This window comes from Myxocyprinus asiaticus, chromosome 3 (assembly GCF_019703515.2).
Source record: "Myxocyprinus asiaticus isolate MX2 ecotype Aquarium Trade chromosome 3, UBuf_Myxa_2, whole genome shotgun sequence".
In the NCBI taxonomy this organism is placed as follows: domain Eukaryota; kingdom Metazoa; phylum Chordata; class Actinopteri; order Cypriniformes; family Catostomidae; genus Myxocyprinus; species Myxocyprinus asiaticus.
In genome coordinates this window covers 20,646,614-20,666,454 of record NC_059346.1, presented here as the reverse complement: position 1 = coordinate 20,666,454, position 19,841 = coordinate 20,646,614, and the positions used below count along the sequence as shown (strand labels likewise).

Here is a 19,841-nt window from a genome sequence, read left to right as displayed (position 1 = left end):
CAACACAGCACTTTACCAATGATAATCGGGGGGAAAAATGGTGCACTGTTTCTCCCAGATGCAGTTTAAATTATTTGAGTGGAGTACCTGTATTTGATGAGTGTGCATCTCATCTGTGTCCCTGCATGTTGATCTCAGAAACACCGATCCGTAAAGTTCTCTTGCTTGTGTATGTATTTGCTTTTTTAAATTTTCCAATCTGACAGTTATTTCCTTTTAAAACCGGCAAAGTTTAAACTTGTTTTAATGCAGCGGTTTATTGACAGTGAGGGGTGGTGCAATTTGCAACCCATTTACACCATGTGTTTAAAACTGACCACGTGTGAACTGATCACCCGAAACATATCTCAATACTAGGTGTAAACGAGGTCACTGTATCTTGGGTGCATTTACACCTGACATTTAATGTGGTCAAGTGCTATCTGATAGTGATCCAATCACCCAAAGCGCATGTTAATGCAAGGTGTAAATGGGGCCTTAGACTATGATCTGTCTTGTGAAGGATGGGTTTGGCTCAATTACGCTCAGTTTCAGAGAAAGCAGAGTGTGAAAATGTAATAATCCACATTTGGCTGGACAATCAAAAAAGTTTTAAGCCATTTTTCTCTGTTTCAGTGTTTTGTAGGGCAGTACTGTGCAGGAAATTTATATACTGGACCTCTTTAATTGAATAGCCCAGCTCTAGAGAGATGTCACATGTCCATTGTACATTTTTCTGCATCTGTCTCTTCTTTGTCACTCTCTCCCCCTCTGTTTCTCTTCTTGGAAATCAGCCTTCTTTCTCCTGCTACATGGAATGTTCAATTAAATGTTTAAATCACTGTTTGGTGAAAGACAAAATTGGGTCACAAAGGCATTCTTGTATTTTTCTGGTTTTGCCAGAAAATGCATATAAAGTATTAATTATCTGGTGCAGTTTATGCCTTGGACTGTTCTTGACTGTTAACTAGGCTTCATGGGAAGCAGCCCTGCTTTTTAAACACTTTAACAGGCTTTCATTTTTCACTTTTACTGTTACAAGAGTTGACATTTCCATTATAACTGCTTTTCTCATGCCACCTCAACTGACATAACTTTGACTGTAGGTGACCAGAGTTGTTAAAACCATCACACGACGAACCTTCCAGCCGGTTATCCTGACAGAGTCCAAACCTTCTACTCCCATACCTACACCCATCCCTCCATCTACGCCAACACCATCTGAAATGAAACCAGTAAAGAGTGCCTCTGTTTAATGGTTGATGTGTCACTAACTGTGTTTATAACTCAAAGCTGCTGTGGCAGTGCTCTGTAAAAGTCAATACCATAGAGATCATAAAACCCTTATAGAATTGTAAAATCCGGCCATGACGCCTGCATGCACCTTTTCACAGGCAAACATTTGTAAACACAGCCATTGCTACAGATAGACACCTTTCATTATAGAGCACAGTAGCCTTGGTAGTTAAGCTCAGTCTAAATATAAGTCTCAGTGCCACCTTTATTTTAAAGAGGCTGTAATTGTACTCTGTGTTTGTCACACAGTGTCACCACCATTAAACCAAAGGTTCACCCAAAAGTGAAAATTCATAATTTACTCACCCTCAACTCGTTTCATAACCATGTGACTTTCTTTTTTTTCCTGGGAACACAAAAGGAGAACTTCTAAAGACTGTGTTGGTCACTCCTTTCCATGCAGTTACAATGAATGGGGACTGAAGATTTCAAGCTTTAGAAAGGATGCGAAAGCACAGTGAAAATATCATAAAAGTGCTCCATACGGCTCACTATATTTGATAGTTTTGGAAAACTTGTTTGATACTTTTCATGATGCTTTTGTGTACTTGTTAAAGCTTGAAAGCTTCAGTCCCCATTCATTGTAATAAGATCATTTGCCTTTTAACATTTCTCCTTTTGTGTTCCATGGAAAAATGTCATGAGGGTGAATAAACAACATTTATTTATTTTTTTATATTTTTTTTTTGGTTAACCAACACTTTTAAAAATGTGTTTTATTAAACACACACTCTGGAGGGCTCCTGTGGCTCATGAAGGCCCTGCTGATGAACTGTGTCTGATGTACTCTCAGCTTGTCTTGGCTGGGTTAAAAGGCTCCCGTGGTTTGGAGACTGGTGATGTAGAACCATCCACCTGGTGGGTTTGTACAGCCAGCAGAATAGAGTCCAAATAAAGTTTCATCAACAAGCCTTTTTCAAGGGCTGTTGCTCAAACCATTGGGAGGTAGTGACAACCATTTGTTTGGCCTCCATTGAAATTAAACAAAATGACATTGATCAAGACATTCAATAGCAGGCCTGTTATTTACAAAAGTTCAACAAGTGCTTTTTATTTGACAGTGAAAGGAATTTTAATAATTGTGTTGTACACAAAAGGAGGAGAAAAGTTACATATTCGGTTGAGACGGGGAATAAAACAATTTATAGATAATGTATAATTTTTTCTCAGTGGAAGTAATATTCAGCAGGTTAATAGGAAGACTTTGCTACCGCTCACAACCATAATATTTGTGTCTGTTTTAACCTTCTACATTTTTAACTTCACATTTGGGTGTTATGATTTGTTGTTACATGTAATGATGTTTGTTGAAATAAACTTCTGTTTGAAATAACCATCAAGTTAATCACTAATTCGTGAGCTCTATACTCCAATGGTAAAACTGGTAAAAGTCAGACTGAGGTGTGTATATTGAGTGTGATTTATACCATTCTTTTCCCCCTATAGAAAGAGACACCTCTCCTGAGATATTAAGCTCTGACAACTGGCCATGTGCCTTGTAAGGGCTTGCACACAAATTCAAGCAGTCATGGTTCATATCCAATGACGATTATATTTTATCAAGCTCATTAATTTTCTAGATGAATTTACATCCATGGACAAAATAGCCAATTAATTGCACTGCAAAATTCACTGGGCATCAAATTGGTTTCTGTATCAGCAGTGAACCTTTAGGAGCAGAGGCACTCCTGACAGGCAGACATTTTGTGAAATAAGGAACTGGATTAGCACCCAGAGGGGAATAGTGATTTATTTAAGTTGACTCATAAAGACGTCAGTGCCTGGTGATGGACACAGAGAAATAGGACATCAGTCAGTTTATGTTGGACCATGTTATCAGTGATTTAAGTCTTGCAGCAGTTCTTATCAAGATTGATTTACTATTGTAAAACTGCTCTCATTTAAGTGGTTATTGTTAAATTTTTAAGGTTCCTGGATTTTAGAAACATCTCAAAAGGGTGTATTTAAAAGTTAGACCCTCGTATAGTAAGAAAGTTTGTAAAATTTTAGCTATGTTTGGAATAGCATACTACCATACTACTCAAACTCTTTCTGCAGTATATTGTGTGTACTGTATATTGTGCATAGTATGCACATTTTTGGTATGCATGGAGTACCAGGATGACCTACAGCTGTACATTTGGCAAACCATACTATTTTTGGCATATCTGGCAGAAATAGTAAAAGTAGTACAGAAGTATGCCATTCCAAACTCAGCCAGAGCATACTGCACTGTATACTGTAAACCACAGTGCAATGTGCTCGACTTTACCTTCCATTTTCCATGTAATGAATGAACCAAGAGTAAAATCAGCTGAGATTATCAATATTTTTCATTCGTTATTCGATTGGACTGCCAAAAGTTAAAAAAAATGTGCACAAAAATGAGTTAAAACTGCGAAATAACTATTTTTTACGAGATGATGAATGGACATTGCTGAATTAAACATGCAACATAAAACAATGATTGTTATGCATACTATTAAAAAAAATAAAAAAATAGTAAGCAGTAGGCTATTATTCCATTCTAAATGCTTATATATAGCCTATTCATAGCCTATTCCTCAGTCCCGCATGTAGTATACAAAGTTTGTTGCTTCTTTGTTCCATATGGAATTTTAAAAGATAAGGAGTACTTGTCCATCAGATAAATTTAGAACAACAGAGAAGACTTTTGAAATGTCCCCTTATTTTCCATTCCAGCTGTTTCATTACTGATGAACACAAAGCATATTAAGGGACTGAAAAAGATCAGTCATTTCACTGCAACTCGGCCAAACTCACAGTGTGACGCCCCACTTCCCTGCTGATATTAGACCACTAAGTTAGTGTGCTGCATTTCACTCATAAATGCCTGTGGTTGTTTTGGCTGCTGTGATTTTAGCAATTTGACATAATGGCTGTATTTTGAATGGCTACATATCATACAGTGTGTGTGTGTGTGTGTATATATATATATATATATATATATATATATATATATATATGCCTTATATAAGGCGTATAAAAGCGGAAAATGGCTCATTTTCAGTTTCACATTCACTGCAATGATTATGATGATGTTACCATCAAGACTTGTTCTTCTGCTGATGCCATGCTTATTTTTTCTCCATCATCTAAGGTGACTAAGATGGTCAAAACAGTGACAACACGGACAGTTCGACAGGTGCCACTGGGTCCAGATGGCCTCCCTCTTCCAGAAGGTTCATCTCCACTGGGGAGCTACACCGACTCCATTGATCGCCGCTACGTGAAGAACGGTGAAGGCTTCATCACACCCCAGGCCACCTCCACCCTCACACGCTCCTTCAAAAATTACAGCGATTCCTACAATGACACTCCAGACAGCCAGTATCGCCATTACGGCCTTCACGATGGATACGGAGACATGCCTGACAACTACGGAAGCCTCCCTAGTGGAGTTAACTACAGGCCCTATCGGCCCTACATGCCTGGTGGATACCAGCCAGAGAACAGCTACACACTCCCCATCCGCAAGTACGACTATGGGCATGTGGCCCAGCCACAGGTCCCTATGGGCAGTAGCACTGTGGATCTCAATCGTTCTCAGCCTGAACGCTTTCAAGCGGAACCCTACGGCCTGGAGGATGACCGCCGCAGTCTGGGCCCCGACGATGAAGAGCCGTATGATCTAGAGCCTGATTATTCTACAGCTAACCGCCGCACGCTGACTGGACGTACCATTCGAGAGCCACTACGCAATGGCCCTCGCGTAAGGTAAAAGTGAACCGTGTGATTGATTTGGTTTATTTGCTTATGTATTGCTGCACTGGCTTTTGAACAATATAAAGAAGCACTGTTGATGATTGTAAGCAGCCTTGATGTGATTGCCTGTTTTAAGGTATTCAAATGGTCTGTCCCTTGAGAAGCACAAATATGCTGGATCTTTCTTTGCATAATGGAAGGTGCTAAGCATGTGCAGCTTGCAATGTGTGGCAAGGTATTTAGAAGCACAGCAAAAAACATGCAGGAAGTGCTCGCATCATTTTTGCACAGATTTGCACAGAATGGGAAAAAGAAGAAAAAGAGTCAACATTTATGAGACTTTGGTTGGGCAGATGTGGGCTACAGCTAGCTGGCACTTTGACTGTTTGTAATATATTTTGAAGTAAATATATATTATGTATGTGCAGCGCATTTCATTGAATTCATGCTGCTTTGTTGAAACACACACTCATAGCATGCTTGAGGCACGTGATGTGCCTGCTGTTTTCAGCTGTCAGAGCGGCACGCAATGTGTGAGCGCTCCACATGAACAACATCTCAGATGTAGATGCTCGATAGTTCCATTCGCTTATAACATGCTTCAAGAAAGGCACCGGTGAAGCATTTTACCAGATTTAAAATCTGGTAAAACGCTGGACAAGCGTCTGTAATACATATTCGCACAAATATTGAACCATACTGTCTTTTCAAGCACATGATACATTTATTTTATGAAACAGGCAGCGAAATTGACACTAAAGGATCGCAATAAAAAGTTTACAGCTCTTATACGCACAGTCAATACATTCAAATGCGATCATCCATGCAGCCATGTCTGCCTATTAGGTGGTTATGCGGTTGTTATTCAAGTCACACAAACAGCAACTCAGACGGTCAACACATTTATAAGCGTAATGTCTGTTTACATTAGGAGACTATGTGGTTTTCATTCATAAGTCATACAAACAGCAACTTGAACAGTCTTTTCAAGCATATAATATGTATGTTTTCTGAAAAAGACAGCCAAACTATCACAAAAGCACCACGATAACGATAGTGTATATCTTATACACTCACAGTCAACACATCAGGGAAACGCAATCATCCTATGCGCACAGCCATGTCTGTTTACATTAGGTGACTATGCGTTTGACACACTCAAACACACACACACACACTTCACAGGCACATAGGCATTTAACACATCAGCTTCATAAACATAACAGGTTAAACAGCTTCAGCTTCAGGAGCACCGTGGCCTTCTTTGTGCCAGACTCTCTCACCCTCTCTGCTGGTGGTGTGGCTGCTTATATGCCACTCTCCCCATGCTCACTGGAATTAGAGACAGGTGTTACACATAATCTAGCTCAGGTGCAAGCACCCTTACTGTTTTCTCTCTCTCCGGACGGATGCTCGACCACGCCCCCGCTGCCACAGATAGTTCACCCAAAAATTTAAATTCTCTCCTCATTTACTCACCCTCATGTCATCCCAGATGTGTATGACTTTCTTTCTTCTGCTGAACACAAACTGAGATTTTTAGAAGAATATTTCAGCTCTGTTGGTCCTCACAATGTAAGTGAATAGTGACCAAAACTTAGAATCTTCAAAAATCACACAGTCAGCATAAATTTAATCCATAAATCTCCATTGGTTAAACCCATATATTCTGAACAATATGACAGGTGTGGGTGAGAAACAGATCCATATTTAAGTCCTATTTTTCTGTAAATCTCCCCCTGACCAGTAGGTGGCGATATGCATGAAGAATGCAAATCGGCAAAAAACAAAACAAAAGAAGGAGAATGTAAAAGTGAAGTGAAAGTGGAGATTCATGGGAAAAAAGGACTTAAATATTGATCTGTTATTCACCCACACCCATCATATCGCTTCTGAAGATAGTGATTTTACCACTGGAGTCTTATGGATTACTTTTATGCTGCCCTTATGTAATATTTGAAGATTCAAAATTCTGGTCACCATTCACTTGCATTGTATGGACCTACAGAGCTGAGAGATTCTTTTAAAAATATTTGTTTGTGTTCTGCAGAAGACAAAAAGACACACCTCTGGGATGGCATGAGGGTAAGTAAATGATGAGAGAATTTTCATTTTTGGGTGAACTATTCCATTAAAGGACACAGAAATATTTTTCAGATGTTCTAACCATAGCTTGCTCTTTGCATTAACATGGGAAACAGAAAGGGCAAAGCAAATGACAGTTGACATAAAGCAGGTGCTTTTGTGTGTTAAAGAGCTCCTCATTGGCAGATGGAGTTATTAAACTTTTCAGTGTTTTGTTTTCTTCTGAAACAGCATATATTAAGATGGAGGACAGGAGGAGTGATGTTTAAACAGAGTTACACTTTGTTATCTTAAAACATATTTTTCTTTGTATGCTTCCTCAGTCGATGTCATCGCATTCCTTGATAGTTAATGTATCTGCAGTTGTTTTGATATGGAGTGTGTGTTTGCGGGAACATGAAAAGAAAGTAGTGTTTCTTTTTAATTACACAAATGCATGCAATCAGTGTCACATATAACAAAATTTTTGGCCACTTCCTGTTTTTCATGTGAGCAAAAATTACTGGGGAATTAGCAATGATGTCACTTCTCTAGCTCTTAAATGTCAAAGTCTCACATTTCACATTCATTATTTGTATTCCCATAATACCAAACACTCACAAAAATCTTGCTAATGAATGTGTATAACAAATATGTTAATTATTGCTTATTGCTTTGCAGCTTGGAAACCCACAATTATAAAACATAAAATTGCGACATTTAGCAGAGAAATGGTTTCCAGTGCCATGTTTGCTTGAATTAGACAGCTACTATGTATTTAATTTGTTACACAGACTACCAGCCTTTCTTCTCCTCTCTGTTTGTCTCTCTCGCTCTCGCTCTCTCTCTCTCTCTCTCTCTCTCTCTCTCTCGCTCTCTCTCTCTCTCTCTCTCTCTCTCTATATATATATCTGTGTAGCTGTTGTTGTCAGGGTGATTAATAGTCTTTGGTGAACACTGCCAGACAAAAAGGGCGTCTCGGCTCCAGCCATATCTCTAATGGTTCATCTCGCCTTGGCTCATCCTCCCTGCACCTGCCACTAATGCCACTGCAGTACATCCATAAGGTCGTCATGAAGACATCCCCCTGGAGACCACCAGAAACCACTCCTCCTACGTCCTTATGCTGAAATGGCAGTTTATAGGCGTACAGAGGAAAACATGACATCCCATCCTCTACATTTTATATGGATGTTTGGTCATGGGACTATAAACTGGAGAACTTTTTTCTTTTTTTTGGACAAAAATATGGTACCATGGCAATACCATATTTTTTACATTTCTCCCAAGGTACATTTCAGATACCTTGGTGTATCACGTAAATACCATTGTACATGAATATGGTAAACATTTAGTATATGGTATAGATCAGGGTTTGTCGATCTTTAAAAGACCCCACAGTAGGACACCCCCACCCCACTTTCAGCCAACCCTAGACCCACAGAATAAAATGTTTTCTTAGTATCACCTCAAAATAACTTTCATTAAGAATATTAAAGGAATGAAAAGTATAGCCACAAAACGTAAACATTACACATCTACATGATAAAATCAGGGATTCTCGCCGTTACGATGTTTACCAGATTACACGGTTTTCCACCATTGCGTAGTCATGACAGTGAAGTTGTAATATTGGTGTGACGAGGAGGAGGGCGGGGCCGGGCTGTGACTATGCACGCCCCGCCCCCAATTGGGCTAATCAGCCGAGGAGAGGGATAAATGCAGCGGAATGCGGCAGTTCGAGAGAGAGAGAGCCACACGCAGCTGCAGTGTGTGCATTTGTGTTCTGTGTCTTTTTGTTTAAGTTTTCATTAAACTATTATTTTGACAATTCAGCCGGTTCCCGCCGCCTCCTTTCCCATTTTAACCTTGTTACAACTGGATATAACTTTACACAGATAATGTAAGTAATTTCACACTGAAATCATGTAAACACGTATAATATTTACATATTATGGCTATACTTTTGAAAATGTGTATTTCAATGTTTATTGACTGGCACCATTTACTTGCATTGTAAGTGCCTTATTGTAATCATGCTTTTTTCTTTATTTTAAATAAACGAAGGACAATTATTATTATTTTTTATTTTTTTTTTGATAATCAGCATTATGCCACAAATGCTGTAGATTGAGCTTAACTTGTATTGAAACCAGAAAATGTATTTAACATTACTACATTATAAAGTATAATGCTCAAAAGATCATAGAACAGATAGTTGAAAATTAGAAATTAATAAATAGTGTGAAATGTTATGAAAATTTGTTTTATACTGTATATGGACCCCAGCCCCCCGGAATACCTTCAGGGACTCCTAGGAGTCCATGGACCCCTATTTCAAACCTTAGGTGTACATAAAAGTACCACAGTAATACCAATGTATACCATCACTGAACCATGGAACTGCCACCGTACTTTTTGTAAGGGTCTAAAAATTGAAATGAGAAAAACAGTATTCAAAATAAAACAAAGAACAGTTGTGATAAAACAACTTTTATTAGATGCAGATTTGTCAAATGAAGCGAGATGTTTGTGCCTGTTCTACTTTTCACTTGTTTTCAGAAGCGATAGTGAATCCACAAGCATGCTTATTTGTTGCTTGTTTCCTCATCACTGTGATTCTCTTCAAATGAGAAGACTTTTACAAATCTGCTTATATTTTCTTCTTCTTTTGACCTCTTCTGAGGCACTGACATTTATTCAAAAAATCTAGAACTAAATAATTCAGAGAAAGAAAATGACTGGAGAGCAAATAATTGATGCAGCAATGGGTATATTACCATGTGTTTTCTGTCGGTAACAAACACATTGTTTTTTTGAATGTGGATAACGTTTGGCTCCACCATTACTGAGGCATAGAAGCTGCTGTAATCATCATCTGAGCATCATGTCTAGTCGATGTGCTTTTCATGTGTTATGAATACACACGCACACTCGATGCCAATTTAAATGCAAATCTTGACATTACCATCGCTCAGTCCGCAGGATTTAGCATGCATCTAAACTGTCTAAATAATTTCAACTTGCAAAGCCTTCAGTGTGTGTGTGTGTGTGTGTGTGTGTGTGTGTGTGTTTGAGAGAGAGAAAGTGAAAAGGAAATAGACTAAACTACTTATACAATGATAATCCTAATAATGAATATTTTTTTAGACATCCTTGATCTCTCACAGTCATCTTTTCTTCTGGTCATATGCATTTTCCATCTGCACCTGACATCATCACTGCATCTCTAGTTCTATCGCAAACTCTGCTCTTTAGCTGTATGAAAACCCCATGAAATGATTTGACAAGCACTGTTTGAAACAGGAAGAAAGGGTGGTACTATTATTTTTTAAACAGCCCATTGGTTTCAGTTGCATCCTCTGGTTTGGCAGTTATGTTCCAGCAGCAGAAAACTCCATGTGTACTATTTTAATTACTGTTCTTAATCAACTGGTGCCTGGTGAGTCTGGTTTTGTGACTGCATTGAGGCTATGCTCTGTTTGCTGGTGTATAAATTAGGCATTTAAGGAATACCATTTATTGTACACTAGACCAAGCTTTTAAATCTTAAGCAAGTCTAAGATTAGTAGTAGTGTAAAAAGGATGTCAAAGAAGATGCTGCTTCAGAATTATTTTTAGTCCAAAGCTTGGCTACATTTGGATGGAAGAAACATCTAGTTTTCTGTTGAGCCGCAGAAGTGTCTGGCTCATAGCTGTCTTGGAGCTGTTAAAGACTTTAGAAAGGTGTTTTGGGGGGTGTGAATAATCAGATGAGATGACTTTTGGCCTCTATTAACAGCAATAATGCCTGGAAGAAATTGAACTGTCTAACTCTGCCAATAACTGTCTAAGTGAGCAAGTTACTCACTCTGTAAATATTATTTATTCATGGTCACACACACCTTCAAACATGAGTTATATTTGCTGAGCTTGGAGTTCCTTATATTAGTTGCTTAGGTTAATTATTTGCATCAGCATGAGACTTGGTGGGAAGAGTTCTGAACTGTTTAACTCAAAGTAGAAATAATGTAGCCTGAGTGCCAGCCATATTAATGTTGCTCTCCAGGTCGTACCCTGCCAACATGTCTGGCATTGGTTGCCATTCAGACATTACATCAGTTAATGATCATTTAATCATTCTGACTCTGATGGGCACTTGGATGGCAGTTAACTACTAGGCCTTTCTAAAGAGGTAAAATTGTTCAAAATTTGGTCAGGATCCAGTCACTTAATTTATATGAAATTTGTTTGCATGTTACAATAGTAAAACAAATGGTGACGGTAATAAATGGTGACCAGGGCCGGAGGTTTTAGGAGTGATCAGCGAAGAAAGTGAATTAAAGCTTCACACAACTGGAAATTACATTATTTATTTATAAGTAGCTTTTTATTTTATGATGGAAAAGGGAAAGAATTTTTGCATTATATGACTAAACGTATACAAGATATGAATGTCCAAAATTAGAAAGGTTCTACATAATATTCTGCGTTTTTCGTCTGTATGTGCTGCTTTTCAATTGTTTTTCTATGTAAACATGGACTTTGCAGACACCTTTGACCATTAAATAACAGCTTGCTGAGTTTTCCTCACTCTGTAAATGTGCTCCCAAACCACCACCAAAGTTGTGGTGCATAATTATCATAAAACTCTCATTAAAAGTGCACCCCTCACAAACGGCCAACATTCTCATCTGTGGCCCATTTTGTGAGGCCACACATCAAAGATGTTCACTTCATAGAGTTATCTAACCAGCATAAACATAACTTTAAAGATGTTCTTTAAAATTCTCCTTGGATTCCAGAATGCTTTTAGATTATAGTGGTGCCTCCGTGTTTGCTGCCACTGTCCCTTGTGCTTTGGATTTCTGGAACACATTGTTTTTTCCCGCTTAGAACCTGATGAGGACAGAAAATTAGCTGGAAATGGAGAGAGAGAGAAAGAGTGAAGGCTCTTGATGATGACACACAGGGTCAGTATTTCTATGCCAATTTAATAGTAACAGCACAGGGACACCTCTGTTGTGGTCACACTGATAATGAAGCATGCCAAGACTCTTGTCTGAGCTTGATTTAACCTCCCTGATGCACATGGCACAGCAGCAGACACATTATTATCAAAAATAATTCTCAAAGGGAGAACTTGGCTCATGAGAGCCTCCATATTACAGAACAGAAAGAAGATACCAAACTAGAATGAGACCGAAAAGTTAGAACAGCACTTTAAAAAAAATAAATAAATGTTTGGTGCTTGCTTGTGCTTAAGTCACCACCTGTATGCTAGGGTGTTGCTATGAGGTTGCTTAGCTGTTTTGGGTTGTTTCTAGGTGGTTGCTTTCTGACTCAAGAGGCCACCCTAAGACTATAACATTGGCTACGTTTACATGCACCCTCATACTGCGATTAAACTGTAGCTCATGTAAACAGAATATTGTGATTATGATATTGCGATTTTGCTAATAATCAGAGTAATGATAATCACAGTAAGATATGTAGAGTACTCCTATTTTAATCGCTTTATACAAGCATGTAAACTCTTAAATTGCATTTCTTCCACTCTGACCAAAGTGCACCTGCACCAGTGCTTCAGACGGATCATGTTCCACTCAAGCACAGGTTCGAAAACATTGCGAAAAAGAAGAAGCTGCACTTACTTTGCATCATGTAAAACGGCAGGTCCATGCACCGTTTTCCAGCAGTGGTGCGCCCCCATCTACAGCCCCACCATGGCAAAAGAAAACATATTTTCCAGAGTTGTGAATGTCCGATTGCAGTCTGAATTGAATGTTGGCGAGATAAAAAGACCATATGCTACAGAATAATGGGAAGGAAACATGTCTTTAAAATGAGTTTGTGCTCACGGGCGAAACGCAACAACATCAGAATCAGTTTATTGCCAAGTATGCTTACACATGCAAGTAATTTGTCTTGGTGTCATGAGCTTCCAGTGTACAACAATACAAAAACAACAGAAAGTTAAAATAGTTATACACATACGTACATACACACACATACATACATACACACATACACATACGTAGTGCAATCTAATACAAATGTTATCTGTTATGTACAGTGCAAATACAAATCTGTTATGTGCAGTGCAAATGTTTTTGTTTTTTTGTTTGTATGTTTGTTTTTTTGCCCAGAGGAATGAAATGGCAGAAGAGGTTAGATGTGTTGGATAAATGTAAAAAAGACTAAACTGTGTATTGCACATAGTTATTGCTCAATGGGGCAGTTTAACTGTTCATGAGATAGATAGCCTGAGGGAAAAAACTGTTCCTGTGCCTGACGGTTCTGGTGCTCAGAGCTCTGAAGCGTTGGCCAGAAGGCAACAGTTCAAAAAGGTAATGGGCAGGGTGAGTGGGGTCCAGAGTGATTTTTCCAGCATTTTTCCTCACTCTGGAAGTGTATAGTTCTTGAAAGTGGGGCAGGGGGCAACCAATAATCCTCTAAGCAGTCCGAACTGTCCTTTGTAGTCTTCTGATGTCTGATTTCGTAGCTGAACCAAACCAGACAGCTACTGAAGTGCAGAGGACAGACTCAGTGACTGCTGAGTAGAACTGTATCAGCAGCACCTGTAGCAGGTTGAATTTCCTGAACTGGTGAAGGAAGTACAACCTCTGTTGGGCCTTTTTCACAGTGGAGTTAATGTGTGTCTCCCACTTCAGGTCCTGTGAGATGGTAGTGCCCAGGAACCTGAATGACTCCACTGCTGCCACAGTGCTGTTTAGAATGGTGAGGGGGGTCAGTGTTGGGGTGTTCCTCCTAAAGTCCACAATCATCTCCACCGTTTTGAGCGTGTTCAGCTCAAGGTTGTTTTGACTGCACCAGACAGCCAGCTGTTCAACCTCCCTGAGTATGCAGACTCATCGTCATCTCGGATGAGGCCGATGATAGTGGTGTCGTCTGCAAACTTCAGGAGCTTGACAGAGGGGTCTTTGGCGATGCAGTCACTGGTGTAGAGGGAGAAGAGTAGTGGGGAGAGCACACATCCCTGGGGGGCACCAGTGCTGATTGTACAGGTGCTGGAAGTGAGTTTCCCCTGTCTCACAAGCTGTTGCCTGTCTGTCAGAAAGCTGGTAATCCACTGACAGATAGACATGGGAACAGAGAGTTGGTGTAATTTATTCTGGAGTATAGCTGGGATGATGGTGTTGAAAGCCAAACTGAAGTCCACAAAAAGGATCCATGCATATGTCCCTAGTCTGTCCAGATGTTGCAGGATATGATGCAATCCCATGACGTCAGGGCGACAGGTCTGTAGTCATTAAGTCCTGTGATTTTTGGTTTCTTTGGGACAGGAATAATGATTGAGCGTTTGAAGCAGCATGGGACTTCACACTGCTCCAGTGATCTATTGAAGATCTTTGTGAAGATGGGGGCCAGCTGGTTAGCACAGGATTGAAGACACGCTGGTGAGACGCCATCTGGGCCTGAAGATTTCCTCGTCTTTTGTTTCCGAAAGACGTGGCTCACATCATCTTCACAGATCTTAAGTGCAGGTTGAGTAGCAGGAGGGGGGAGAAGGGGGGTTGCAGAAGGTGTTGGTGTGAAGTGAAGGTCAGAGTGGGTGTGGAGTGTGAGATTGGGCCTTTCAAATCTGCAGTAGAACACATACAGGTCATCAGCCAGTTGTTGGTCCACCACAGGGTTGGGGGTAGGAGTCCTGTAATTTGTGAGTTGTTTCATGCCACTCCACACTGATGCAGGGTCGTTAGCTGAAAACTTGTTTTTCAGCTTCTCAGAATATCTTCTTTTAGCCACTCTGATTTCCTTGTTCAGTGTGTTCCTGTCCTGATTGTGTAAGGCTTTATCCCCACCCCTGTAATCATCCTCTTTGGCCTGACGAAGCTGCCTGAGCTCTGCTGTAAAACATGGTTTGTCGTTGTTGAACTTTAAATAAGTCCTAGTAGGAATGCACATATCCTCACAGAAACTGATATATGATGTAACAGTATCTGTGAGCTCATCCAGGTTTGTGGCTGCAGCCTCAAAAACACTCCAATCCATGCATTCGAAGCAGGCTTGTAGTTCCCGCTCTGCTTCATTGGTCCATCTCTTTACAGTCCTTACTACTGGCTTGGTTGATTTTAATTTCTGCCTGTAGGTTGGAAGAAGATGAACCAGACAGTGATCAGAGAGTCCCAAAGCTGCTCTAGGGACAGAGCGATATGCATCCTTTATTGTTGTGTAGCAGTGATCCAGTATGTTCCTGTCTCTGGTGGGGCATGTAATGTGCTGTTTGTATTTGGGCAGTTCACGTGTGAGATTTGCTTTTTTAAAATCCCCAAGAATAATAATAACTGGGTCCAGGTATTGTTGTTCCGTGTCTGTGATTTGATCAGCCAGCTGTTGCAGCGCTGTGTTCACACACGCATTTGGCACGATATATACACTCACCAGAATGAACGACGAAAACTCCCACGGCGAGTAGAAAGGCTTAGAGTTAATAAAGATTGCTTCCAAATTAGGACAGCACATCCTCTTTAACGTTGTTACATCTGTACACCAACTATCATTGATGTAAAAGCATGTTCCACCGCCTCTCGTTTTCCCCATTAACTCCGCGATGCGATCCACTCTGAACAGCTGAAAGCCCGGCAATGTAATGCGCTGTCCAGAATGGTTTCACTCAGCCAGGTGTCTGTGAAGCACAAGGCAGCAGAGGTTGAAAAGTCCTTGTTTGTGTGGGTGAGGAGATGTAGTTCATCCGTTTTTTTAGGAAGAGTGCAGAGATTCGCAAGATGAATGCTCGGCAGCGCTGTTCGAAAGCCGCGCCGACGGAGTTTGACCAGCGCACCGGCTCGTCTCCCTCGCCTGCGTCTCCTGAACAACAAAGACACGCCTCCAACTAAAATGTCCAGCAAAATGTCTGAATATTCAAAAAACGGGAAAAGACTATCTGGTATAAACTGTCGAAATGTTCAGCAGTTCGTCTCTGGTAAAACTGACTGGAAAAAGATTACTAAACACAGGACAAACAAACAAAAACAACAAAATAATAGGAGCGCTCCACACTGAGGCGGTCATCCGTGGCACCATCGTGATGTATCCATCACATGTATTCCAATTCACACACAAATGACTCTTATGAATTTATTATTTTTAGTGAATCAAAACAGACAGCTCATCCAGTGTAGTCAAAAATGACTCTTATGAAGTGGTTCTTTTAATAAATCATTCGAAAAGACTGACTAATTTTCTTTATGCCAAGATGTATTTAAAGAGATATATTTGCAACAAGTTGTTTTTTGTAATAAATATTAATTTATAAAAAGGCATTAAAACATCACATTTCTTAGCAAATAATCAGAGTAATTGCAAGTAGCATGTAAACGGGATTGAAGTGGTTGGCCCAAATCATGTAAAGATCTTAATCTAATTATTTCTTATACTCTGATCAAATGAATATTGGGGGGTTGCAGCGTGAAGCATCTACATTTTTCCATTGATCATGGTATATATAGGGGCAGTGGTGGCTCAGCAGGTAAGGCTCTTGGTTACTGATCAGAAGGTTGGGGGTTCAAGCCCCAGCACCACCAAGATGCCACCATTGGGCCCTTGAGCAAGGCCCTTGACCCTATCTGCTCCAGGGGCACTGTATCATGGCTGACCCTGCACTCTGACCCCAGCTTAGCTGGGATATGTGAAAAAAAAAATAATAATTTCACTGTATATGTGCAAATGTATAATGTGTGATAAATAATTATAATTATAAATATTGGGGGGGTTGTACTTGTTTGTACAACCCGTCTCCCGTCCCCCCTGGAAACTATGCCCTGACTCTGATTATTGCAATGATCAGGTGTACATGTAAACATAGACATTGACTACATTTGCATGGACACAGGAAAGCAGCTTTTTGCAAAGAAAGCGGGATATTGCAAGAAAGCAGTGTTCCAGTTTACATGCACTGTATAAGCGGTGTACTCTTTATTACCGTATACATGCAGCTCGGGCAGTAAGCAGCTTTCTCCACAGCAACTTAATTTCCCAGCGACACTTGTATAAATAACAAACATGGTATCCGTGAAAGACTTCCTTGTTTTATTCTCTGTTAATTTGCTTTATTTTCAGATATTCCAGATTTGTTGCTGTGTTTGTTTCCTGAACTGTCCATCGCAATATGCAGCGTAATTGTGCTGCAATACTGGGGTTTCCCTGAAAACTCTTGGATTCCCTCAATGTGTGTGCATATATGTGAACGTGTGGGACCGTCGATATTTTACATTGGTGTGTGTAAATGGGTTTAGTTTATAGTGTATGTGCTTTTCCCTCTGTACTCCCAGAAATGTTGAATTCTTTCCACTGTGTTTAATTGTTGTTGGGCTCCATCCTATGACGTCTGTTCTCCGGTCAGTTCACGCACATGCGCACTCCTCAAAAACCTTTTAGAACGCTGCTTGTGTGTTACATGGCCACATTAAGCCACGTTCTCCTATAATATTTATATTTTTCATTAAATGTAAAATTTTCTTTATAAAAAAACAACTAGCATTGCTGGAAAACGATGGCATACGATGCAAAAAAAAAAAAGAAAAAACTGAATGTATTGTAATTTTCCACCCATTCTTACTGATGCCTTCAAAATGATCACTATTATTCTCGCAATTTTGACAGCTAGATAATGTTGCCTTGGTGATACATTTATATCGGCAAAATTCGCAATTGCAAAGCTCAGTACATCCCAGAAATCAAAATGTTTAAACCTGAAGGATGTAACTTTTTCACTCTTAAAATACTTATAATAAACTACTCTCCTGTCACAGCTTAAAATGCAGAGACAAATATGAGTAAGCCATTAAGAGGTTAATTTTCTCAAAAACTATAAAAACTGTCTTTGTGGTGCTATAAAAATTCCTGTTTGTTTTGAGGGACCCTCTTAGACCCGCCCCAACAACATTACTTGAGCAATAGTGTGAGTTGGGGGTGGGACTATCTGACTGTTAGAACAACAGCAGACATGGGGCGTATTCGGAAAGCTGTTATGAAAACATTGTTTATTTTTGCAATTCCATTCAGTGGCACTAGTGACGCAGAAATTACATACTTGAGCTTTAAGTTTGCAAGGCATAAAAATACATTAACAATTTCAGCATTTGTAAGATTTAGTGAAAACACAGCATTGGCCCGATAGGGCAAGTGGCAGTTCCGTCAACTGTCCGCGAAACTCGCTCACACTGGCCCGGGTCAGCAGGCCATACTTATTATTGAGCCCTGACCAGTACATAGTTTTTTTTTCTTAAGAACAAGAGAAGACCAGAAAGTTCTTGGTGGAACTCCTAGGGCATCAGAGGGTAAAACCCTTTTAGTTCTATTAGGAAGTTTTATTTATTTAAAAGAGTGAGATCACAGAAATTGATTGATGGAATGTTACTGAACACCATGCTTGCATGTGACTAGTGAAGGAACACTCAGAAAAATCCAGGGATGGGTGCTTTACTGTGCTGTCCTGCATCCTTTATAGAAGAGAGATGTTTTTCTGCAGATTCTTTGATGCTATGGTTAATAACTGAAATAAGCCCTTTTCTCTGTGTCTGTTATCTCTGGCTCTATCTTTTTCAATCTCTTTGTCACCTATACTTCATCATTCGCTCTCAACTTATTTTCCCTTGAGGATCTTTTCATTACTGCAGGAACTTTAGAGCTGTTCATCTTGTTGAACCTTGAAACATTTTCTAACTTAAACTTCATTCACTCTTTACTGCACTGTGCCTGGTGTTAAATTATGTCATCTTTTATGCACCCTCGTGTTGTTCCAAGCCCATATGACTTTCTGTCTGGAAAAGTTGTAGAATGTTAGTCTCAGTCACCATTTACTTTCATTGTGCAACAACATCCTTCAAAATTTCTCTTGTGTTCCACAGAAGAAAAAAGTAATGTGTTTGGAACAAGAGTGAGTAAATGACTACAAAATTTTAATTTAATTGGGTGGTATCCTTTTTGCTGGATGACTAGTTACTGTAAGGACTTGACTAAAATCTCTCTCTGTGTGTATTTGTTACAGAGGCTATGAAGACCACATAGAGGCTGAATTAATTGATGAAAGACACCCCTACATCCATGGCATGTTCCCAGCTCCCCTTGCCCAACCTGAGAGGGGCAGCATGGCTAGTCTCGACCGCATGGGTGGCCGTCGCTCCCCCTCGATAGACAGTATCCGCAAAGACCCTCGCTGGAGGGACCCTGACCTGCCCGAGGTCATTGCCATGCTAGGTCACCCCATCGATCCCGTCAAGTCTAATGCAGCCGCCTACCTGCAGCACCTCTGCTATGAGAATGACAAAATAAAGAAGGACGTGAGGCAGTTGAAGGGGATCCCAGTGCTGGTGGGGTTGTTGGATCACCCTAAAGCTGAAGTCCATCGTAAGGCCTGCGGAGCTCTGAGGAACATCTCCTATGGCAAGGACCATGATAACAAGGTGGCCATCAAGAACTGTGATGGGATTCCCGCTCTCATTCGTCTGCTGAGGAAAACCAACGACATGGAAGTTCGTGAACTTATCACAGGTATGATGTGATAATTTTCTCCAGCTGCTCCATCTCATAATAGAATTCAGTGTTAAGCCAATTAACATGAACTCTGTAAAATATATTGGGTAACAGTTAAAATTCGAAGAATAGGTCATTGACAAAAACCCATATTGATCAACCACTAATTTAATGTTGGGAGGAACATTTTGAAGAGAATGTTATGGTAGTTACTAGGGGTGAGACCTGGCAACACAATAGTATATCAGGATCACAACACGATAATATTGCGGCTCTTTATGTTTAGTGTATATTTATTG

At 40.0% G+C, this 19,841-nt stretch overlaps 1 protein-coding gene across 9 annotated transcripts in view; it reads left to right on the top strand.

Annotated features, from left to right (window-relative positions):
• LOC127421825 (splicing regulator ARVCF-like) overlaps positions 1–19,841 on the top strand; it is a 275,477-nt gene that overhangs the window by 197,768 nt on the left and 57,868 nt on the right. For 5 of the 9 annotated variants that reach the window (XM_051664985.1, XM_051665015.1, XM_051665046.1 and 2 more), the window contains 3 exons: positions 1,086–1,214; positions 4,397–5,013; positions 19,058–19,560. In XM_051664985.1, coding sequence (XP_051520945.1) covers positions 1,086–1,214; positions 4,397–5,013; positions 19,058–19,560 — 1,249 coding nt within the window. The remainder of the gene's footprint in view (positions 1–1,085; positions 1,215–4,396; positions 5,014–19,057; positions 19,561–19,841) is intronic. The other 4 variants (XM_051664993.1, XM_051665009.1, XM_051665002.1 and 1 more) reach the window with 1 other exon arrangement.